The sequence below is a fragment of the Sciurus vulgaris genome (assembly GCF_902686455.1).
Source record: "Sciurus vulgaris genome assembly, chromosome: 10".
NCBI lineage: Eukaryota > Metazoa > Chordata > Mammalia > Rodentia > Sciuridae > Sciurus > Sciurus vulgaris.
The window spans coordinates 100,777,973-100,803,937 of record NC_136470.1 but is presented as its reverse complement, the minus strand read 5'-3'; the positions used below and the strand labels follow the sequence as shown (position 1 = coordinate 100,803,937).

General features: G+C 39.8%; 1 protein-coding gene across 5 annotated transcripts in view; it reads left to right on the top strand.

Moving 5' to 3' along the window:
* FNDC3B (fibronectin type III domain containing 3B) overlaps nt 1-25,965 on the top strand; it is a 366,748-nt gene that overhangs the window by 273,839 nt on the left and 66,944 nt on the right. For all 5 annotated transcript variants that reach the window (XM_079155120.1, XM_079155124.1, XM_079155121.1 and 2 more), the window contains exons 9-11: nt 601-660; nt 8,943-9,081; nt 12,193-12,246. In XM_079155120.1, coding sequence (XP_079011246.1) covers nt 601-660; nt 8,943-9,081; nt 12,193-12,246 — 253 coding nt within the window. The remainder of the gene's footprint in view (nt 1-600; nt 661-8,942; nt 9,082-12,192; nt 12,247-25,965) is intronic.

Here is a 25,965-nt window from a genome sequence, read left to right as displayed (position 1 = left end):
TGAAGAATACAAAATAAGTCATATCTGCACACCCCCCAACACACATCTTTTGAAAAATTTTAATGGAACATTCCCGGTTTTGGATTGGCTATTTCCTTATAATTTAAGTTGAGGTTCAGTTGCACCCTTTGATCAGATCAATGGTTTACTTTTATATCTGAGAGCTATTTAGTGGATGCATTCGTTTGTGAGGGATGCAGATTGTGATTTCATCAAGAGTCTGGACTTGAGGGAATCAAGGTTCCTGCCGGTGTAAGACTGGGAACTGCCTTTGTTTGGCAGTTGGTTATTAACTTGTTTGTTTATTTGCTCACTTATTTGCTCTTGAGGATTACTTTTAAGAAGTAATAAGATGTTTTAGAATCTTATTAGTATGTTAACTGTCACTTCCCAGATATAAGGTTGGGCATCATTAAAAGGAATCTGACTTTTAAGTCCAAAAAATGATAATAGTAATACCAAATAAAAAAGTTTATTTCTGGTTTTTGGTGGAATCATATATAATAATTCTTGTCTATACATAACTATGAGTCCCAAATCCAAAACCCGTTTTACTTTTGAAACTGGTATTATTAACGAATAAATGATTTTTCTTTGTAGTGGAGAAGAATTGGAATGTAACCTGAAAGATCTTAGACCAGCAACTGATTATCATGTGAGGTAAGTTAGGACATAAGAATTGAATTGTCTTGGAAAGTCAGATTGCAGAAGTAAATCATATGCCTCCTTTTAAAAGCTTTTGATGAATGGCATTCGCCTAGCAAAATAGCTCACAGGCTATTCATTTCTGTTTGGCACTCTGAAGAACAGTGACTGGGAGGACTTGGATGTGCTTCTGGGGACAGAAAAGTAGGTGATGCTCTAAACAGACATCTTTAAATTTTTTTTAAAGTTATTTTTATCTTACAGGGTCTTAGATAGACTATGTTGTTTAATATATCGTATTTTCTTTCTATATGATATATGTTTTTGTTTTTGTTTTTTTACTATGGCTATATCAGTTGTTTATTATAGACCACACATACTAACTGTACATTCAGGCCTGATCACTGAAGCCTTTCTCATGTTGCAAGAACATTTTTTAACTTTAAAAGCCAATAGATTTTAAAGTAGGCAAGTAATGCAAACATTATATTATCTCTGATAAGAATTGACTCAGCTTGACAAAACAACCCAAATAATGTAATGTAGTCTGAATTCTTTACTCTGATTTCTCCAGAATTTGTGCTGTGCCAACTCTGCTAGCTTATCTCAGGAAGAAACCCAGCCCAATCACAGACCTATGTTTAGGAAAGCATCATCTAAATTTTTAGAGAGGCCATCTAATTATTTAATGGTACATCCATTCATCAAATTGTAAATAAGGGGTTTTCCGAATGGGTCCCATTAATTATCAGGAGGCTTGAGTTCTGGTTTGGTGCTACATACATTAGCTGTTTAAACTTCAAGTTACATAGAAGTTCTGTGCCACAATTTTCTCATTAAGAAAGGTGAGAAGGGATAGTTGGGTGTGATGGCATATTTGACTAAAATGGCAGCCTCTGAAAGCTGAGGCAGGAGGATCATGAGTTCAAGACCCACCTCAGCTACTTTGGAAGACCCTGTCTCAAAGTTAAAAAAAAAAAAAAAAAAAGGACTGGGGATGTAGCCTAGTGGTAAAACACCTGATTCAATCTCCAGTGGGAATGATATGGGCCAAATTGTATTCTTATAAATGTGTGCACATATGAATATATATAGTGAATTCCAACATTATGTATAAATATAATGCACCAATATAAAATATGAATGAAAAAAGGGTGAGAAAAACAAGGATATGCTGAATTATAATATCTTACTAGCTACAGAAGTGCTTTAAAACTTAAATTTAACACAGTGTGTATATATAAGAGCAAGTTGTTTTACATTGCCATAAAGTACACATCTGCTTAGCTATTGTATTGTTTAGATGAGCTCTATTGCAACCATCTCTTCCTGTTTAAATCAGAATTTATGGATTTTAAGTCATTTAACTTCTGCCCAAGCATATTGAACTTTATACAATCTGAACAAACAAAAAGATTTATATAATTTGTGAATCTAAAATGATAGTATAAATGATTTAACTATTCTCCAAAATGGTTGATTGAACAACAAACCAGAAAATGTAACACCATCATGGGGAGTCGTGTGAATGTTATACATTATTCATTGTTAACATGTTTCCTTTTTTCTCCATGTTTTAGCAGTTTATTGTTATTGCTTTACTAAAAGCTTATTTTATTAATTTCCTGTTCATTCATGAGCATACAATATCCTTTTAAAAAAATGTAAATGTCATGAAGTATCTACCCTTTATTCACCGTCCTGTCTCTTATTTCCCTTCATTTTTTTGACCCCTCTTACAAAGAGTATATTTTGAGAACACTTGATCATTTATTTTTATTGCCATGTTCTATGAACATCCCGAACTTTTAGGCAGATAAAAGAAACAGTTAATAGTTTCCGAAAGAAATAGGAGTGTGAGGTGGTTGCCGTCTATAGCCTTTGAATCTAATCTAAACTCTCTCCCTACATATTTGGGACTCTATATCTGTGACATGTGAAATATATGTGACATCTCATAGACAACCCAAAGCATAACCACATATTGTTTGGTCTAGCTCTCTGCTTTCCATAGAAATAGAAAATTCTCTTTGCGTAGTGTTTAGTATATTTAGAAATTTTTTTTCTTCTAATAAAAACCGCCAGTCCAGATTTTCTTCTTTTTGCCCTGCCTCATCCACAGTCCATACAGACATTCATTCACTTTCCATTTAAAGTTTCTCCTTTCTCAAACTAGAGAAGAATCTTAACGCTTCTAGCTCCTGGATCGAGCGTCCTCTGCCTTGAATTGCTCCAGTGAGGCAGTGTGATGTACGGTGGACGTAGTTTGAGACTTAAATTTAATGGCTTGTCCTGAGGGCATGTGCCATTGGAACTTCTTGGGCTTCGTTTTCTTATTTTTAATATGAGGAAAGACTATGTGAGAAAAAGTGAACTGTAGGTGCAAAACTATTGTAAACCTGTAGTATTGTTTAAATACTTTTTTGTTTTGTTTTTCCAAGGTAGTTGCAGTTTTTCTACTCTCAGAATTAAAAGGACTTTCTGATGCAAGTTCTTTGAATTTGTTTGCGGTTTTTCCATATCACTCATATTTCTTATTGAGAAAAATATACTGGGAAAAGAAGGAGCAAAATTTCCTTTTTTCATGATACAGTTAACATTTCAGAGTCATGATTGTAGCAATATAAGCTTTTTATCAGAAAGAATAGTCTCAGATATCTTTTTAAATTTAATAGTCATCTGTGGAACCTCAGAAGGCTCTCTGGAAGTATCTTTCTTACCATATTTCCATAACAGCAACTTCAAAAGAATTTAGTTACTGTACAGTTGCAAGATGAGCAGTTATATCCATGGCATTTTTATATGTATGTCCATTATCAACTTAGATAGTGTCACCTTGATGTAAGTCTATAAAGTCATTAAGGGAAATTGAAATATTTATTTTACAGCACAAAATAGGCTGCATTTTCCCTTCTTATTCCTAATATTGCACATTTTGATTAAGACCCACAGAAGCCTCAGTTCAAAATATGTCTTCCTTTCTTCGTGCATTACAGTCTTACCTAGGGCTTCCAGTCTCACATTTCTTTTCACTTTTGATTTTGCTGCTCTGATTCCATCCTGTTCCCACTGTCCAATATCTTCAAATAATGCTTTTGCTCATTTTTCATCCTGCCCCCCAACATGTTTGTTTTATGTGAGTTCATCAATTATATATACAAACCTTTTAGTTTTGTTTACTTATTTATTTTTTAAGTAGCAGTCTCTTGGTCATCAAATCTGACAGTAAACTGCCTGGTGCTTGGCTTCAGTCCCCTGATAAGAGTGGCTCTTGACTTCTCACTGCCTTGGGGATTTACTGAGACCAGTGGCATCCTTCAGACTGCTACCGGTCATGTGCCTGTGGCTGTTCGTATTGGCATCTGCCATGCCGTTTGAGCTGAATTCCATATGTAAAATTATGCCCCATGATATTTCACATTAAAAAAATGTTTCTCACCACTTGCTGTAATTTTTGTGTGTCATCAATATGCATGTATTCAACTACAATTCTTTTTTTTTATTTTCTTATAGCGATTGAAGAAAATAATGCCCTTCTTTATCCATTAATTTGAAAAATTTGTGTCTTGGGTGTTGGCTTTGATTTTGATAAAAATGATCACCTTTTTATTTGTTACTCAGTTCTTACACTGATTTCCTTTTTCAGTTTAATGTTGACTGTTTAAAAAAATAATTTATAGTTGTCAAAGAGTAGTGTTTTCATAAAGTATATTGTATAATGTATAAAGCCACCAATAACAAAAATCTTGTGTGGTGGGGGAATTTTATGTTGGAAAAGGCAGAAATAAGAAAAATCTAACATAATCCATGTTTTTAATATTACCTGTATTATATAAGTTTACATAAGTATTTATACATATATATTCACTTCTATAAATATTTGCATATATACAAATTTATGTTACCTATGCATTTCCCAGAAAAGTATATTCTTCTTTTAATTGGTAACTTTATATTTAACAACAGTATTGAAATAACCATTTTATTATGGCAATCAATAATTTATATTTTTAACAATAATGGGATAATCAGGAATTTGAGTAATGGAATGGATAACAATTTAATAACAAAACTTGAAGTAGTTTCCCAACCATCAATATAAGCAATTTGTCAAAGAAGTTGCCCAGAGATGATAACATGTAATGTCATTTCCTAGAAAAGTTACATGACAAAACGTTTCCAAAAATATGATTGCCAGCATAGTGCAGGGTTGTGAAATAGGTATTGTTGACTGGAAATCATGGCTCCTAGTATGTTACAGATATGTGGGAGGAAACTGGAGGCATATTTCTGCAAGTCTTAGATTACCTGTTTCATTTAGACAGTATTTAAAAGGAAAGATATGAAAACCCAACACAAGATTAGTTACATTGTATTGTTAGAAAAATGTTTTTTTCCTAGGGTAAATGAAAAAGAAACTCAACTATCTGTGGATTTCTTTGACCCAAGAAACTGACCCTTCTCTACGAATGTTCCTATCATAGGATGATATTTAGAGAAAACCTGTCACCATCATGTGAAAAATAGACTGCAGCACTTAAAATATGGCATAATTTCTAGAAACTTGACTTTTATGTAAAAGTTACTAGTAAGATTGTAGCAGGTTCCTATTACATTGGGTTTCTGTTTACTGAAGAATTTTAATTAACAGAGGTAATCATGATATACTTAGATATTGTATCAAATTATACCATATGCGGCTCATTTATATTGCCATATAAAAACAGATCTTGTTTCTCTTGCTGATATACTTTTATATATGAAAAGCATTGAACCCTAATTTAAATGAACTGTGTATGCACATGTGTGTTGAATGACAGGTACATAAAAGTTCGTTAACTTTTTTTTTTCTCCTGAAGATTGAACCCAGGGCCTCCTTCCTGTTAAACATACTTCCCCACTGAGCTACACATGCAGCAGACTAAAACATTCTTCAGAGTTAAAGACAAGGAGAATAGCTTGGTGCAGCCCATATAACTATTGCAGCATATTACAGTTGCCATCATGTTCTTTTCTTTTATTCCCACTATTGCCTCCCAGCCTTGCCATCAGTTGCCTCTGTAACTCATAATTCTCTAATCTAGATGTGTGAATTTCTGACTCTCAAGAATCCTGTTAAAACAGAAGCAAAGACTAAGTCCAGATTCCCCTCTCCTCAGACAACTAACTGTGGTCTAACGGTACCTTGTAGGCTGTTTTCTGTTTTCTAATCCAGATGGATTTTTGGTGCCACCTATTTTTGTGAATATCCAGGACCTGGTCTGCTTGTCTATAGTTCTGCATTTATAGGGAAATGCTAGTGTTTGCAAACTGAGATAACTGCTGGATGGAGAAAGGGAACCTAAATGGGTGGGGTAAAAGTCAGCCGAAATGCAGTCCTAGTGAGAGGAGACCAAGGGTACTCTAGTGAATGCACAGCATCTGCCCCATCTAAAGAGGGAGCTGCAGTCAGCCTTGTCTTATTGACTGCAGTGCAGGAAGGAGAGCCAAGTATTATAATTTCCAGTTTTAAGAGAAGCTAGAGATTCACTTATTTTTTGTGAGATCTTGAAATATTTTTTCAGTGTGGACCTAATTTTTATTTTAACATTTTTTATTTCAGATACAGTCAAGAGTAGAAAGTAGTTTAATGAACATTCATGTACCCATCACTCAATTTCTACTGCTCAGTGTCCTCACCTACTCTCCCTCCACCCATGATTTTGAAGTGTGCGTGGATATTATATTATTTCACCTATAAATCACATGATTGTCATCACATGCCCACCCAAAACAAACAAGGAATAATTATTCCTTAATGCCCTCAAAATTTAGAGACTGTTCTTAATTGTCCTAAATTGTCCTTAATTGTCCTAAAAATGAAGTTTTTATTTTTTTACTTTGTTGTAATGAGAATTCAAATATGATCTGAGTATGCTGTTTGATTTGTTTTAAGTTTCTTTTGACTCCATAGGTTTTCTTCTTCCCCACCACCTCCCCTTCAACATATTTGTTGGAGATTGTGTATGTCCTGTAGAGTTTTCCAGACATGTCAGTTTGGCTGTTGGCATCCTTATTGTATTGCTTAATATGTTCCCCTGTCCTCTGTATTTCCTGAAAAGTGGTAAGGAGGCTTAATCAGGTCCAGATTGAAGGGTTTTTTTTTTGGTGACAATTTAAAGGTAGGGTGATGGTCTTTTATTAGGAATGCACAGTCCCTATTTGTCTCTGTGATGATTATTCCCTACATACTAAAATTCATAGGTGGTACTAATTATTTAAAGATACTGTCTTCCCACCATAACCACTAACACACATATCTTGGCTAAATGCAAACTGTGAGCTACCATTTAGAGAATCCTGTTATATTAACTTCAGTCTGCAGCCTATTACTGGAACATTCTGTGATTCATATTAAATAATTGACTCCCAGTGAGCCCATCTTAACACATGGAAATGATCTTGTCAGACCTACCATTTAACTTTATATCATCATATGTCTAGTTTCATTGAGTGCGAAAAGGATCGTTTTCCCCATCTCAGGTTACATGGAGAGCACCCTAACAATAAATGTCGTTTGTTTGCATCAAACATTATGGTGTCTTCCCATAAAGCAAAAAGGTAGAATGTAAAATAAACATGTATTTTACCTTTTAGGATAGAGAGTAGACATTTCTTTTAGTACTTTTCATTTGGCTGGGGTGGGCACTGGAGTTTGAACCTGGGGATGCTTAACCACTCAGCCACATCCTCAACCCTTTATATTTTTTATTTAGAGAAAGCCAGTTCAGCCTCTGGCTAAACTGCTGAGGCTGGGCTTGAACTTGGAATCCTTCTACGTTAGTCTCCCAAGTTGTTGGGATTACAGTGGTTGCCACTATGCCCGGCTCTGTTAGTATTTTTGATTTACATGACCTGTATGGATTTTTTGTAATAGATGTGGAGGAGCAATGACTTTGAAATCCATATATAATTGGGACTTATTTTCTCTAATGTTGTTATCTTAGCTGACATTTGTGCTCATTGGATAGACTGAGGGGAAGTAGACTGGGGGTGTGTAGAAAAACGTGATTGCGGGGTGAACAAGGAGGGCTGGTAGTACCGTAGAGTGGTTAGATGTAGCCTTAGGGTGGTTACTTTGTGTCGACAGTGGGGTAATGAGAGTTCCCTACGAGAGGGTAGTTATAAGAACTAGGGCCTTGCAGGGCGTGGAGGTGCATGCCTGTAATCCCAGCAATTTGGGGGCCAAAGGCAGGAGGATTGCAAGTTTGAAGACAGCCTAGGCAACTTAGCACCAAAAAAAAAAAAAAAATGGAGAGAGAGAGAGAGCAAGAGGTGGGGGGAAGAAAAGAAAAGAAAATACGGACTCGATCATTTATTTTCCAACTCTGAATAGTTTAATCTTTGCCATCTTTTTAGGTAGAAAGGCCTTATTTGTTATCATTTTAAAGGATATGTTTTCAATTATTAAAAATAATTCCCAATAATAAAAAGTGGAAAACTAGGGAAGAAGATGATAAAAATCCACTTGGTGCTATATGCAATTTGAAAAGAGTAAGGTATTATAATAGCACACTGTATACTTTCCATTCACAGCTTCTCTGGCAAAGTCAGGCACACATGGTGAGTCTTGAGCCAAGTGTTTTAAGTGCAAAATGAACATCTTCCATCTTGGAACAACGTGCAAAAGTGAAATGCTCACATGGATAAACTGTACCTGAACACTGTTTTTGTTTTTGTTTTTTAAATCAGAGTGTGATACCCTTGGCAGTAGGTGTTGTATTTCTATGTGTGAAGCATCCATATTTTTACACAAATACTCAGTGTTCTAAATAGTTCAAAGACTTTGTACCCTTTTGGCTCCATTGTACTCTCTCCAGCCTGAGGACTGTGATCACTGCATCTTTTCCCTTTCGCCCAACTCGTAGCTGTGCGTTTTCCTTGACAAAGTCAGCCAGAGTGCAGCTTTTGGTTTTTAGAATGTATATTTGGAGACTATTCTGGGAATTAAAGTTTGTTTTCTCACATAGAATATTCTTTTCCAGTCTGTACACCCTGCCTATCTTAAAATAGAGCTGAATGGAGTGGAGCTGAATGGAACACACTGAAACAAATACCCTGTTTGGAAAATTGTCCTCTATGATTGTTGACCATACCTACTTGGGGACAAGGCCAGCAGATAAGAATTAAGAGTCACAGTGCTTCCTGTGTAGGCAATTCTCTTCACATATGGAAAATCCTGGGGCAAAGGAGAGATAAGAACCCTGGTCTCCTGTGCTAGCCACTGCATTGACTGTGTCTTGCCTGTTTTGTTTCAGGGTATATGCCATGTACAATTCTGTAAAGGGGTCCTGCTCCGAGCCAGTTAGCTTCACCACCCACAGTTGTGCACCTGAATGTCCTTTCCCTCCTAAGCTGGCACACAGAAGCAAAAGTTCACTAACCTTGCAGTGGAAGGTGGGTAGCTCAAGTTGTCAAGAATACTCACAAGTTAATATTACATCTTCTGTGGCCATTTGAAGTTTTTATTTGACAGTATTTTCATTTTGTGGTAGTGCTTGGTTTTCTGCATAATAGCTATGTAAAACTAATTATTGAGATAACAGAAGTTACCATTTCTATAAAATTGGGCAAACGAGTGGGAGGAGGGACCTGCAAAGTCCTGCTTTAGCTCTTCTTGTAGGGGAATTTGATAAATCTCCTAGGATCGTAAACAGTACTTGGTAAGTGATATAAATATTTAAAATTCTTAAATTTCATCACTTTGTAATAGTTTAGTTCATTTCAACAAACATTCAAGAACTGTAGCATAAAGTTTTTGGACAGAACGATTTAGAGATAAAGTAGGCTTATGGTTCATTTGGCTTTTTCCAGGGCAAGTGCTGAAATGTTTAATATTTAAATTTACTCAGAATGTATACTGTTCTAAACTATATGAAGACTTCATTAATTTTCACTAATTAGGCCTTAGATTAGTCAGGATTACTAATTATTTTTGAAAGGATGAATTGCAAAGTAGTTTTTATAAAACACAATGTACCAGCTAAAAATTAACTGTTGCCAAAGAAGACCTGTTGTACCTTCTTTAAAGTGTGTCCTTAACATGTTAATCATAGTTGTGTGTTTACAAAAAAATAGTACCTTGTTGTCACTCTGTCATTATTTCTGTATATCAATATTTTCAAATAATATATTAGTAAAATATAATTTAAATTGTAAAATAGTAGGAATAATGAAGTTTGGTGGTTTGGGGGAGAATATTAATATGTGAAAGAGAGGAGGTGTCTGGGGAGCTCACCAGAGAGCAGTGGGCAGCAGTGGAACCTGGGCTCCCATCGTTCTCTGAGGGCAGCTAAATTCTCATGCCCACCGCCAAGAGCACGTGTGTTATTTGGATGTAGGCAAAGTTTGAACCGGCTTAGCATCTGAACTATTTTATTTTCCTTCCTGGCTTCCAGGGATAATCCAGGTCAGTGATTTCCCACCTTTTCAGAGTTTTTAATACCCAATTGGTCATCATTGCTTAATTCCTTGGAGAATATACATCCATTTAAAATTATGCTATATTTATGCTTATGTAAATATATCTGTTCTTAAAAGAATTAAAATCTATTTAAAACATATATATGCTTAAGATTGCCTGAGGGAACCCGGAGTCTTATAAACCTAAAGTTGGGAATCACTGATACCTTCTCCGCTTAATACCTGGATGAAATTCAGGTCTCAGGCAGACCAGCAATGTTAAGAGTTTCGTTGTGAATCAGAAATATATTCTTGTTTCATTCAGTCATGTTCAGACATGAAAGTCCTGGATTCAGTTCAATTTTTATTTGAATGTCCTTAGTGCAGATTTCCGGATCATAGTGCTCAAGGACAGGGGAACGTTCTCAGGCTGTGACCTGTCCTTGAATCCACAGAGAGCGCCTGAGATCTCTTGCTGATCAGTACCAGTCACTTTCCACACAGGAGACAAGGCAAAACAGAAGCCCAGGCAGTTTGCCTCCTAGGAATGAAGGGCCCCGTGGTGGGGCAGCATACCGTAGAAGAAACCTAAAGAATACTTTTCAGAGGAATTTGCAGATTGTCATTAAGTGCAGTTCCTTTTTTAGAAATGGATTCTCATCTAAAACTTCGTCAGTTATTTAGAGTGTAAATGCCTCCCTGTCTGCTGTGCAACTGCAGCCTACAAACGCTTCAAATTACAGTGTAGGATTCACAGTACACACCTGAGATCTGAGTTTGGAGACTCCGAGATTGTGTGACTCAGAAAGAAGGTGGGGGAGGGAGGAAGGAAAGAACAAAAAGAACTTTCTTTTTTAATTTAGCATTTACTGATCCCTGATAATGTTTTATTATTAACAATAGTAGAGTATCAGCTACTGTTGAAGTGTGTTCTATAAAACTGAGTAGTTTAATGGGCAATTTACATAAAGTCTCCCAACTATTTATCACTCTTATCCATTCCTGGAACAAGAAATTAGACATTGATATTAAACAGCGAGCACCAGACCACACGTGAGAAGAGACAGCAGAGCTGGGATTCAGATGCAGCTGTGGGAGCCCAGGCTTCCTTTTGTAAGGGGTGAGGTACTGTGTAGTTCACTGGGCTTCCGTTCTTCTTCCTGAACAAGTACCAAACCCAGACAAGGTTTTGGAACAGGAGACTTGCTCCTACTTTTCACCTCTTGAGCTACCCTGAGTGCTTTGGGAACCCCCTCTGGCACCTTTTCTAGCAGTCTAATTCTGCAAAGCACTCTTCTCCTAAGTTCCCCTCCATTATTCAGAACCTGTTTTTTTAGTGAGGTAGATCTTAGCTTGCTTGTAAAAGGAAAGCAAATGACGAAACTTCTTTTGCTAACATGTGAAGGGCTAATAGTCTCTGGTAATTTATCCAGAGGATCTTGTTTTTTCCTTAGTCTTTAAAAAAAAGGGGAGGGGGAGGCTTAATGCCATAGATGACTTTCTAGTATTAAGTACTTTGGAAAAAAAATAAATAAGATAAAAACCAAAACTGTATGGGGGGATTTATAAAAAATATAGACCCTTTTAGACCCTTCAGTGCCCCCAGATCCTTAGCAATGCCTGTTTCCCAGCGATGTTTTTTCCCCCTCTACGTTTAGACATAAAGTACCTCTTAAAAGTTTTTTCTCCACAGCAGGGTGCTGTGAGGCATCAAGGTCAAGGTGGTGTGAGAAGCCAGATTTGTTCTTTGCGGGAATGATTTTGTTGAATTGTATCGAAGTTAATGTGACTTGGGAGACTGGGGCAGGAGGACAGAAAGTTCAAGGCTAACCTCAACATTTAGTGCTACTGTGACTTAAAAAATAAAGAGGTCTGAGGATGTAGCTCAGTGGTAAAATGACCCTAGGTTCAATCCCCAGACAAAAAAGTAAAAATAAATAAATAAAATAACATTAATGTGTGATTATGTCTGACCAAAGAAATGCAGGTCTATGTCTGAGGGGAGTGCACATAGCTATAATAGACATTGTATTTAAACCACATCAGTAGCTCATAACTGTTGTCTGTGAACAGCTTTCTCCAATCTCATTTTATTATTTTTTTTAGGCACCAATTGACAATGGTTCAAAAATCACCAACTACCTTCTGGAATGGGATGAGGTAAGCATATTTTCATATTTATCCATCTAAAATAAGATTGCAGAACAAATACCATCTTATTCTTTTATAAGACATGCTAAACACAGGGGAAAAAAGGAATGTAAATGGAGAACAATTTAAATCAGTAGTTACTGATGATTGAAAAGGAAGAATTATTATAGTAGTATAATAAATTGTACATTACAACGTATTTACCTGACTTTTTACAAGCAATGCCACCGAAAGACAAGACAGGTCTTATCTACTTTGAATGCCTTTTTCAGCCACTAATTTGTACTAGAAGTGAGACTGCTTCGTCATCTTGATGTCCTAGATGGTTTTGATAGCACTATGGTTGGGAAACATGGTTTGTTCTTTCTTTCTGAACGGTGTGGCCCTTCTGAGTGTCCCTGTGGAAGAGTGGAGCAGCACGTGGAGCTCTCACTGCCCTGTGGGTCGGACCTTCCCATCACAGGCACCTCTGTCCATCAGCAGAGGCCCTGGGATGCTGTCCATGATGGAGTTTCTGTTCTCAAAGCCTCTCTGTGCTAACTGGGGTGCCAGCGCACTTGTCCCTCCTGATGACATGCAACAGAATCTCAGGCAGGAAACATTTGGTGCGGAAACCTTTTGTTTATAAATCATAACTGAGCTTTTTGTTCCTGTAGATCTTAAGTTCATTCATTCATTTGTCTTTGTTTTAGTCTATCTTTCTGTGGTTGAGTAAATAGGATTTTAAGCATAGAACATGTGGAATTTGGGGAGAAATGCACGTTAACAAGTCTTTGTGACTTAAATTGGCATGGGGGAATTAAAAGATTTAGAATATAAGTGTGATCAAAAAGTGACTTGTTGAGGATAGAAAAATATTTTAATCAAGTGTAAAATGAAAACTTGGTAATTCTTATGGTGAAATTTTGTTGTGATGGAGAAGCCCTGTATTGCTCTCTGCCGAAGGCTATTTTCCCATTGGTTTGTGTCCGAAGAGCTTTAATTCCAAGTTCCCAAAGACAGTGTCATTAGGATCCTTACAAATCACTCCTTTGTACAGATAGGTGAAATTTCAGACTTAATTGGTACATTTTACAGAATAGGTAAATTTCATTTTAAAGTGGTTTGTTTGGAAAATGAAACCACCTCCATAGCCCTTATAAATTTTTACAGAAAGTAAAGGACATTGGAAAGGAACATGGCTAACCTGTAAGCTCATGGTAACATCCTCCTGTCTCCTCTCACGCCAGGACGAGTTGAGTCTAATGATAACGGCGCAGTGATGTGTTGTTTTATTGAATTGACTTGAATTTTCCCCCTCAGGTCTTGAGGTTTTATATCAAGATAGAGTTTACCAGTAAAGAGAAGCTTTCTTGTTTATTGTTGTTTTTCATTTTAGATCTTTGAGAGCTGAGAGAGGTGAGAGCAAGAGAGAATGAAAGTATGTGTGCTGCTTCTCTGCCTAGTACCCTGACCTTTCAAGTTAAGGTCAGAGAGGTTGACTACTGGAATGGGCAACCTCTAAAGAAAACTGAGCTGCAGGAAATGGCCATGGACACCCAGTTGCTAGCACCTTCCCTTAGAATTTAAACTGAAGGTGCCCTGCATGATGCTGAGTAGAAACATGCTACAGCCTCCTGTGACCCTCGGGCCTCCAGTAGAAGTCCTGGTGACCCTCTCTTCCCAGCAGGGACCCTGAGGACTAGTGATCACAAAAAGTTAAATGGCCAGTTTGGGACTTTTTGCCTTTCCTCTACTTGGTCTTCTTCCATCTTCTCCTCTCTTCTGTCTTAATTCTCTGCCATCTGTTTTTATTTTCTCTCCTACCTTCAAATTCCTGCTGATGTTGATTCTGCTGAGTCCTATTGGAGATGCCAGGTCAAACTCTCACCTATCACAGGCCTTTTGTCAACATAGGAATCCTTTTGTCCTTTTCCAAGGCTTAATATTCATCTGCTAGCAAACCTGCCAGAATTCAGACTCTGTAAAGCTCTCCTTGGCTCCTAGGTGGCGTGAGCTCCCTGGCAGCAGCGGTACTTGAAAGGACACATTGTACACTAAGCAGCCTCAGTTCTTGGTTCTCAGTTTGTGCATCTGCAAAGTAAAAGGATAGATTAGCCCATTAGCTCATGTGCCTTGACACTATTTAAATATCTCAAAGCAGAGTATTTATCATTAACCTTTCAGACAGGAGATTGTTTTGGAATCTTTTTCACCACTGTTTGACCTACTCATTTATTAATTAAGTCAGCAGTTATACCTCAGTGCCTAGATGTTATACACTGTCTTATGAGGGATATATGACATAGGAAAGATAATGTCTTTACCTCGATAGCTGAAAAAAACTAATGTAAGCTTATTATCTTTTGGTACTTTTGAACAGATACAAATCAAACAAACAGCCACATGCCACTCAAATTTTTCTGTTTAATAGCTTCTTTGCTTTATTAACATACTTTTTTTCTGGTCTTTCTAAGAAGATTATAAAAGGGTTCCATTGGGTTTCCTGGTAATGAGAATCTATGTACCAATAGCCAATTCATTCCTGCCCATCCTATCATTTTGGAAATGAAGTTTCTGACAAAACAGTCTGGCACACTGTGTTTGTAAATTTGGAATTTAGTCAGGAATTAGTAGCCCTCCTGGGGGCTGCTCACTTGAGTTGACCTTTAAGTTGGTCCCATATTCCTGTGTTACCCAGGCTTGACTTCAAGGAAGAAAAGGAAATGTTCCAACAAAGAGAACATCATCTGTCCTACAGGGAGTGTGAAGGACCCTGGCCCTGGCTGCCCTCTGCAGCTTTCTGCTGGTAGTTTATGGAGCCAGGTGCACATGGTTCCTGTGGCTGTTTCCACACCCTTCCCTAGTGGAACACAGTGGGGGAGAAAAGTAGGAAGGAGATATTTTGCTGGAATCATCCCAACTCTCCCAAGAACCAGACCTCTGCACCCCTCTGAAAGGACATTCTGCCCCAACCATACACCCATGGCCTACTTTTTATCCAGGGGACTGCAGAAACAAACTCAGAGTGTAGTAAGATTGTGGGCTACAGGGAATTGCAGATCCCTGCCTGAGAGGGAGACAGGTGAGTCTCCAGGTTGTGCTCAAGAGGAGAACCTAGTCCTCACTTTTTCTTTTGCTCCATTTGTAAACACCAATCCAAAAAGGTGATTAGTGTAAAATTTTGAAATACTTACCAGCTTTTATCTCTGCTGAGGTCAAAAATGCCGTGCTGAGTTGCTCTCCTTGGGAAGATCCTCCTCAGTTAATAGCTAACCACATGCTGGTCTCTTGAGCACCAGGGCCCATGGGAGAGCTAGTGGGAAGCAGAAAACAGAAACATGGCATAATGCAGGGGGAAGGTGACACATCATCTGTCACCCAAGTTCACTGTCATTAATTTCACATCACTGTTTCATAGAATTCACTTGAAAGCTACTCATGATAGTTCTATTTAAAAAAAAAGAAGAGTTAACTACCTGTTTTTCCCAATTCATAATCCCTTAAATTTTAAACCAGTGTGGAATAACTGACTATGAAATGATAATGAGCAACTAAAAACATTCAGGTGCCCTTTGCTTTTCCATCTGTGGTATCAATTTTGATTTTCACCTGCTACAGATCCGTTTTCATTACTCAAAAAGGTATGGCCTTTCCTAGCAAAATGTCCATGTTGTTGTGACTGGTGAGTTCTCATACGAGATCAGAGCCACAGGGTCTGAGAACCAGCCCTGCATTTCTGCCAACCCCTGACCACTTACCGTCCCTGGGGACACTTCCTGTTTCGAGCAGGAAGGTAGAAGCCCATTTTCCAGGCAGTTTTTCACTTGACTGTTGGTTGAGTCACATCACATTTTAATTTCTTTGTGATTACAGTGCACGCGTGCGCGCGCGCACACACACACCCACACACACACACACACACACACTCACACGCCATTTGCCTTAATCCACAAGTAATGGTCATTCGGCAGATGGCAAATTTCCCTTTGCTAGATTTAAGTATAAACACCTAGTGCTGGCTTTAATAAAAATCCTCTTGGAGTAAAGCTTATTTTTTATTAAACAGCAAAGCAGTGCTTACATGATAGAGTTCTCGAGGTGGAGATTCCTTCCCACAAGAGGTTGGTGGGAGGAGGAAAATGGAGGCAGTGCTGTGGCTGCCTCCTGTGACTGCCTGTCCTCTCCTTGGGTACTCTTTCCAGCTAAACTAATCCCTGGATCGCTTTCCTGCTTGGTGACATATCAATATCCAGCAGAGGTGGGAGGTTTTCTCTAGAAGCCGTCCAGCAAGGACCTTGAGCTAGAGAGGCTCTCGGGTAGGGAGGGGCTTTTAGGAAAGGGAATTGGGAACCTTTTGATAGACGCTCTCATATAAGCCTTCCCAGTGTGCTTTAAGGTTCTTATATAGATGGTCATCAGGCCTTTTCTTTGAAAACTTTAGAAAAGGAATGCATTTCGTGGGCAGATAAGAACTTTTTTTCCATTTTAGAAAAAATGAGTTCTGAAAAGGAGGCATTTATGGAAACCTGGTTTGTAAGTTACACTCTTAGATAGTGCTGCGTCTTGTGCCATGTGGAATGCTAACTGGCACTGTTACAGCTGGTCACTCAGAGCAAACACAGTCCTCCTGAAACTTGCTATGAGTATGTGGTGTGGCTTCTCCAGTGATACAGTGTTCACCTAGAGAGGCCTGGATTAATGGTCTGTATAGTTTCTAACTGTTCATGAAGAAATTTGACACATAAACCTCAGTCTATCCACGAGAAAAGTAATGTCTGTTATCTCACAAGTATGTTAAAATTGAATGAGATAATGAGGGCAGTAGCAGGTTCAGCGTCATGATTATTCCATGCAGATGATGTGAATCTGCCTAACCAGATGGTAAAATCTGAGGTAGGAAAAGTCAATGATGGGAAGGGTTGTGTGAAGGAAGATGACATTCTTACTTAAGAATTTAAACAGGAGTCCTGTTGGTTTGAACTAAACAAAAACTGATTTCAGTGCCTTATAGAGCTATAGATAGGCTATTAGCTTAGTTTCTGGCCATGACATGTAGGGGATATGTGGAGGAACCAGAAAAATAGCTCTGTGGGAATGTGACTAGTGGAGTTCCCAAGAATCTTCCTCACATGTGACTCAACTAGCTCCAAAAGTAAGTACAGATCTTGCTTCCTGGTGACTACGGAGCCAACACAGCTGTAAAACTCAGAGACTAAGGATGAACTAAATGGCACAGAAGTCAAAGGAAGCATACTGTGAAGTCCAGAGAACAGAGGAGGCTAGTAGCTTAGAGCCCAGAAGCCCCTGGGAAGCATTCAGAGGCGAGGTCAGGCCGTGACCAGCAGTTCTGATGCAAAAACCTTCTGGAGTGGGTGGCCAGCTCCACATCACAGCTTCTTGAACATCTGGTTCAGAAGGAGCCAGCCTAGCAAAGGATTGATCTGGCCCCACTGGAGGAATTTGGTAACCTGTTTATCATTCTCTTGTGCAGCTTGGGTGGTGTCTCATTGTGTTGATAATCTCTCAGAGTGCTTCCTATCATGAGTCTTTGCATGTGGGTTTTTCTGGTTAGATGACAGCCATATTAGGAATGAAGGAAGAAGAGCATCACAAACAGAATGACTTACTGAGTTCCTGGGAATGGATGAGGAGCGCTACCTTGAGAACCTGGTTGATTGTCTCTCTGAGTTGTAGTACTCACTTGGATTGAAATGGTGTATTGGTTCAGTGAAGAGAATCAGATGACTGTCTCCAACTTGATGCCAATGCCTAACAAGAATGTAGCAGGAAGGTACCACTTGCCGAGGGACCCTGTAATCTCTAGTGACTGCCCTCACAGGGACTGGAAAGCAGGGTCAAAGCATCCTTTGTCACTCTGTTCATTATTGGCCAGCTTTCACACTGTGGCTTAAGCTGCAGCTGGCACCCAGCAGAGTGAGTGTCCACATCACCAACCTTCACTGCCATGTCCATTGGTTTCAGAGAGTCAGAGAAATTGTTACTCCCTACTAGACCTGCAGCTAAGCCAGGATGGAGATGTAGGTGTGGACCGCAGACTTTGTGGGAGCTTCTGAGGCTAAATCACAAGTATTCATCACAAGTCCCTGGCACCTGCTTTATCAATTTGTGTTTGTTGTGCCTGCTGGATGCCAGCTGGAAGGTGGCCACTGTGGGCCTTGTCTAGGTGGATGGCCAAAACTTGTCCATCTCCTGGCTCATTTTTAAATTGTACAGGTGGCTTGTTCTAAAGTTACCCCCACTGTTTCTTTCCCCCCTTTTCACTTGGGTAGTCTCAACACATTGATCTTATCAAAGCACTTGACACCAGATGAACCCTAGTATTAGGAGACACATATAAGAAAACTCTGTTAGCTTATTTAAACCAGAGGACATGCTGATCATCCTTGGCTATTCCAAGTAGCTACTTCTCGCCTGCTAACAGAACAGCTAGTATTCCAGGGCTTAAAATGCATACAGTGTTTATTTAATAACATGCAACCACAAACCATCACCACCCCCTTTTCTTACCTTAGAAAGGTCTTCTGTGCCAGTGTGCTTGGTAAAAGACATCACTGAGGGGAGAGTGGGGCTTGTGAATCCACCCAGATGTGGAGTGTCCCCACCTCCCTGTAATGAACCCTGTCTTATATATAGTCATGCTGAACATATCATGCTCTTTTTTTTCTCAAGCCAACATTTACCTTTGATGTTGCCCAGGGTTGGCCAGTGCTAGAACAACTTCTAAATATAGACGCACGAGCAGACTAAATCTTAGAGCCTGGCAGCAGTTCAGTTGGCCAGTGCAGCTTTATTTTTCATTTGATTTATCATTGTGTTTCTGACAGGTTGGATCATGTTGTTACAGAGAGTGCCCGGCCCGAATCACTTTGCCCATGTCTGGATCCAGCAGCCATGGGCCACAGCACGTGACAACTGATAACCAAATTCATGTCATTCATTTAGCAGGCAGTGATCCAACCTGGCAAGTACAACTCAGGAAGGCAGCTCTTCCTGAGAGAACCTGTATGAAAAGGAGGGCAGTTATCAAAAAAGCACCAGAAAGGGTACAAACCGATGGCCAGACAGAGCCAGTTCAAACATGGATTCTAGTAGTCTCATGTTGGCGATCTTCTTTTTTGCCGGGATTGAAGATGTAAAAAGGAATAGAAAGGATCATTTCCAATCTTTTAATTTTAAAGCAATTGAAAATATCAGCCAGCTACATCTATTAGTGCCAGTAGTGTTGGGAAACCCACTGGCAGTGTTGTCAGCGCCAGGCTAATTGGGGATGTTAGCCAGGGCAACCACTGCCCCACCATCTACAGAATTACTCTGGCAGGAAAACACTGGCCTGAGTTAATTGGGATATAAGTGAGTTATATGTAGAGAATTGACCATGGAAATGTTAACTAGCCCATTGAGAGAATTCATCTTCCCAAGTACTGAAGACCTGGGAAGTTTATGGGAACTCTTAAGAAAGGAAGAAAAACTAACTTGACAAAGTTTTTCTTGGTTTCAGCCTTTCCATTACATTCTTTTCCAAATGAACATAAACAACATGTTGTATTTAAACACATTTTTAACTTTAAAAATAAGTCACATTTTATGAACTGAATCAAATAAATACTTTTTTAAATACTTAGCTACAAGTTTTCAAACAGGCTGAGCCATCTGTAAATTGGTTTCTTTACTGGAACTGAGTTCCATTATATGTTTGTAAACAGATATCCAGAGAGAGATGGAAACCTGGTTCCATGTAGAGGTCCTTTGAAAGGTTGTTTTGTTTGTTCACCCCTGTGGTTTTGTCACCGGAGATTCGAGGATTCCTCTGTACTCAGGACAAGTGGGGTCCTTGGCATACCTGTGCCAGAGACACAGACAAAAGTTTATTTAGAAAAACAGAGGCACATTAAAGGGAGAATGTGGACCATCCCTGGAGGCAGAGACCGCAGCCTTGTGGTGTGGGGTGTTGGTGTTAGAGGGACAGCAGCTAGGGGCTGCGCTGGAGGTGAGGCAGGGTGGAGCCGCACAGTTTGTACCAGTTTTTCCTGTGCTCAGCACATTGCCGTCAGGTTCCTTTCTACAGGGAGAGGTGTGGGTCAGGGTGAGGAGCAAGGAACAAGGAGTGCGGGCTAAGGACATGGGCTGGACTTGCTCAATAAAGCTCGCTTTGCATTTCAGCAGTTTGTGGACCTTGTCTACAGTCCAGGGGCTCATGGCACTTCTCTTTTGAGACCGCCTGTCTTTCCTTTTCCATATCCGCACATTTCTATCTCAGTTTTAGGCTGTGCCCTATCCAAACAGTCCTCCAAAGATTACTGTATGTCTGTATCTAGAAACCTCCTCAGCATTCTAAAAACTTGGGACCCCATTATTAAAAGTCTTAATTCAATCTAAAGTGCAGTTCTATATGCTAAAGTAACTGCATTGCCCTTGCTTAACAATGTTGGTTAATCTTTGTTGTCTAGGAATATATTTACATTTTTAGCTTCCACAGCAATAATTTTAAAGATCTATTAAAAATAAATTTAAAGATCTACTTTTGGATGGCTTCGAGCATTTATACTAAGGGCACATAAAAAATAGAATCCTTTACTCAAGGATTTTACTCAAGCTGGTGTTAAGCCTTTGTTTGGGGTGCTAGCATGCGTATTTCACTCCCCCACGACACCCTGGCTATTCACAGTGTGGGAGAAATTTATAAAAATTTGCAATTCAGAGAGGTAGAACTTCATACTACAAAAATATGGACATTAAAATAAATGAATGGAATATTGCATAACAAATTACCTCAAAACCAAATGGCTTAAAGCTATCACTTTCTTGGGCTCAGATTCTGGATTAGGGAATGACTTATCTGTGCTCTGTAATGTGTGGAGTTTCAGCTAGGAAGGCTCATTGATCAGGGGACAGGGGTCTTTTGGGAATCTTCACTCACAGGTCTAAATGTCAGTGCTGGTCTGGGTGGGGCCTATCTGAGGCCCTCCAGAAACCTTTTCAGATGGCCTGGGTCACCCTCATAGCATGGCAGTCTCAGGGTGGTCAGAATTGCAAGGTGAGGGTCCCAGGAAAGAGGCAGAAACTCTCTCACCTTTTCAGACCCAGCATTGCAAAGTCACCCAGCTTAATTTCCACTCTAGTCTTTAGGTTACTAAAGAGTCACATTTGAGAGAAAGGGAATGGACCATTCCTCAGTAGAAGGGAATCACGAAATTTTGGGACATGTTTAAAATTGTGATGTAAGGCTCCTCTTCACTCCTTTTGTTACTGGAGTCCTAGGCCAGAGAACTGACTCTGGGGATCCAACTAATCAGATCCACAAAGGTAATAGTGAAAAACATGAAAAGAACTTTAATCTGTGTAGCTATACCAAGAAAATGGAGGATTCTAGTCCTTAGACCTGTCTTTGAGGGACTGGCAATGACCTTGAGGTTTTAGAGAAAGGGAAAGGGCAAGGGTTGGGAGTTTGCATAACTGGAGGCTTCTCAGCTGCCAAAGCAGGTGATCTAGATCCAGTCTGGTCTGTCCAGCATCATCTCAGGATTGGTTAGGTGGGCCTTGTCCATAAGAAGTTGCTGTTGCCTGGGGTGTAATTTCAGTACATCATAGATGTTTATAGAATCAGCCTTCCTGGAACCCATGGTTGACTCAGAGCAAAGGGGATGGTTGCAAAATGGAGTCAGAAATACCGTGTCTTAAATCCTGCATTTAGCTACCCATTGGACATTTGGAGACGAGTGAAGAGTCTAAGTCCTTGTTACACTTTTAGTTCTGAGAAACATCAACATGTTTTCGATTTCATCATTGTATGGTATGAATGGTATTTAGATACCATGCCTACAGCTTTCAGATACAAGGTCATAGACTTTGAAGTACAACATAACTGTTTTTCCTACCCCTGTTTCTCTTTTGAGAATTCTGGAGAGAGGGAGGAGGAAGAAAAATGTACACTTACAACTGCAGTGATGGTAGTATTACCAAAAGTTTGGTCCTTGTACCCAGTGCCAGTCCAATAATGACATGGTTTTAAGGCAAAGGAGAAAGAAGTTTTATTGCTTTGCTACCTAAGGGGAAGCACAGGGAACTTCTGTCCCAGAGGCTGTGATTCTGCCCATCAGGGGCAACAGGGAGTTTGAAAGTGATACAGAGGATCCATTCCACATGTTCTCAGACCCCAGTTGTAATTCACTTGTTGATCTGCAAGGTGGTCGTTTCTGAGGTCCTGGTGCCATCCCAAAGTCTGAATCACTCCATTCCTGTGGTGGGGGTGTGCTCAAGGACACATAACTCTGCTTAGGATGGGGACAAAGGTGATCCTGTTCCCCTGAGATCAGGAAGGAGGAGAAAGAGAGGAAGAGAAAGAAACATATTCTTTTAAAAATAAGTCATGGTGGCAGAGCAGCAAGGACTACATGTAAAGTATAAAATTGACCACTGTTAGAGTGGGGCTGAGGCCCTGTCCCCAGTGCTGCCCAGCTGGCTGGAGGGATGTGCAGCAGTGGCATTCAGATTCTGTCCTGCTCCACCAACAGATGGGAGCCTGTGCCTGCCCATCAAGATAAACACATACTGTTGGGTCAGGGTCTGGACCTCAATTGTGGCACCTGAAAGCAGGTTTATGTCCCCTACCACCTCCTTCTGGTAGAATTCAGCAAAGGGTTTTGCTTTCTTCTCCCCTCCCTTCCTTCCTCTCTCACTTCTTTTTTTTTTTTTTTTTTTTTTTTTTTTTTTTTTTGCTTCCTTTCTTTCTTTTAGAGGACATAAATTAATTTTTTTATGTGTGATACCAGGGATTGAACACAGGGTGCTTACTATATCCCAAGCCTTCTTCCCCCCCCCCCCCCCCTCTTTTTTGAGAGAGTCTCACTAAGTTGCCAAGGCCGGCCTCAAATTTGCAATCCTCCTGCCTCAGCCTCCTCTATCACTGGGATTACAGGCATGCACCACCACACTTGGCATAAATTACACTTTTGAGGGTATCATCTTGAATAGCTAAATTCATTTTTTAACTATAGATTTGAAAGAAATGTAAAAATATTCAAATAGGGAATAGAAGGATAAAAGAGAAAAAAAGTATGTTCCTAAGCATATTTGAAATCTTTTATATTTGTAATTTACCCCTAGATTTCATTTTAAAGAATGATATACTGTTTAGTAAGACATTTTTCCCTTTAAGGGAGAAAGATCTTTGTCCTGGGGTCTCATCTTGAAGTCTCCAGTGTGTGGTAATTCTCTGTGAGGCAGCCATTGAAGAGCCTGCATTTTAAATGCTTCCCAAGCTCCTTCCTCCCGCCCTGCTCTTTCACAGTCTGGCAAAAAGTTGGAGATTATTGCCATTCTTCAGAATTAGCTGGAATGATGCAGGACCTAGAACAACCTCTGGACTCCCGTTATTATTAGTACTTGTAGCCAAATGTGTGACCCCTCTAAAAAGTGAGTGAGTGTGCGCATGGAGCAGCAAAGCTGATGCTGACGGTGTGTCTGTGTGTGTTCCAAGGCTGGGACTTTCTCAGATGTGATGACTTCACTGGGTCAGTTCAGTACGTGAAGAGAGGCACTTGCTTGCCCATGGTCAGGTAAATGAGATGTCCAGCCTAGGTCAGGTGAACTCTGACAAACAGAGTTGCGAGGACGTTAGGATCTGGGCTACCTGAAACAGCGGAGGAGGTGGGGAATGAGCTGACCCCGGGGTGTCCAGTGTGTGGATAACACAATGTGGCTTTGTTCAGTGATGAGGGAAAAGAGGCAAAGCAGAGAGCTTCAGGACTGGGAAGGACTGTTCAGTTAGGTGACGTGAACGTGAGCCAACTGGCTGGCAGAGCAGAGTCCTTTCCTAGAGAGCAGTTTTGACCAGAAGTGGAGGACAAACACTTGGGCCCAGGTCAGGAAACAGTTCCCCACCATGATAAACTGTTGCTCACAGTCTAGACGTGGGTGTGGAATGATAGATTAGCAAGAGCTGTGAACTCATTTGAGTGAGAAGAGGAACCGCTTGGAAAAGGACACAATCCAAGTTTGTAATGTACTATTCCGTGCCAAATAGAGCACCTTGAAGTTTATCTGCGCAGTTGGTTTGTACTCCAAGATTTCTTCATAGTCTAGTAAAGATTAACCTTGCCCTTGAATGAACTATATGAGCTGCAGAAACAAGTATTTGGGCTTGCCCAAGATTATGAAGTGGAAACGAGCCAGTGAACCCTGAAAGTCTGCCCTTTTCTTGGCTCATAGGCTCTGGCAGTAGAAAGTGAGGCCAGGACACGGCTGGGGGTTATATTGGTTCATGTCAAAGTTGGTCAGTAACCTACTGGCTAGGTCTATTCCAGAATGACCAGTGGCATGGACTTTGAGTCTTCTTACCCACTTCTCTAATTGGGATGAAGTTTTCTTTCCTTTTCTACCAAGAATAGGAACTCCAGAGGTCACCTTAGAGAGGTTCTGATCCTGAGTGGTCTCCTAAGGCCCAGAGAGGTACTTCAGGGATTCATCTCTGTGGACCAGCTAACTCCTAGGCCCTTGGAGCCTCGTGGCCCTTACTCTCTGCAATGTGCCACATCATAAGTGGCCCAGCAGCAGTGGATGATAAGGATTAGGCCTTGCCAAGGCTGGCTCACTGCTTGGGTTTGACCAGATTATTGACCACAGCAGACCTAAAAAGGGTTAGGATGTTGCCCATTTCCTTTAAGCCCATGCTTTAGTAGGGAAGTTTGCACAAGGCTGACTTTGAGTTATTCAAAACAGTTTTCTGTGGGCACAGTGACAAACATCTGTAGTCCTGGCAACTCAGGAGTGTGAGGCAAGAGGATTGCAAGTTTGAGGCCAGCCTGGGCAACTTAGTGAGACTACTATCTTTACATGAAATTCAAAGGGTTGGGGATGTAGCTTACTGGTGGACTACCCTCAAGTCAGTCCCCAGTACTGGGGGGGGGGGGGGGGGGAAGTTTTGTAAGTAAAGTTGGCGTATCTCCAAAATCCTGTAATCCTGTGTAGTTTGAGTTAAATTTTATTAGAAGAAGGAATAATACAGATTGTAACCTCTCAAAATCATTTAGAGCCACACTACTTATAAAACATGAATGTTTGACTTACTATCTGTAAAACTTCACTGCCAGTAACAGCCTGGACATATTTAATTTCTGATAAACATGTTATCACTCCTGTCTGTTCAGAGAAGCATTCAGTCTTCTAAAGCATTAGCTTTTTTTTTTTTTTTTTTTTTTTTTTTAACCCTGTGTCTATCAATAATAACCAATAATATTTTATTTGTAAATACTGTTTGTAGCCTGGGATCTCTCTCGGCTTACCAACAGATTCTTCTATTCTTCTGTACTTTACAACATGTGCTCACTCTAATGCTTATGCCTCAGAGCCACCTGGAAGGCTGGCACGTGCACAGGCCGGTGGGGTGCTTGAGTCACTGCTTTGGTCACTGGAGCCAATGGCCTTCTCTGTCTCCACTTGCTAATCTCTAGCTAGAGGTCACTTTTGCACTGCAGTGACTTTTGTGAATATTAATTCTTTTTCTTTCCAGATATCCCTTTTATATTAAACTCCATGTCATAAATTAATACTTTCTGTTATTCAAAACCTTTTCTCATGTCTGAAATATTTTATTATTCTACTTTCTCTTTTTTTGCTTTATTCTCAGTGACTTCTAAAAATTTGTAACTGAAGCTTTAATTCTTTAACTCTGAAATATTTGTACTCTTACCTTCTCCAAAAGCCTTTGTTTCTAAAATTTGATTCTGA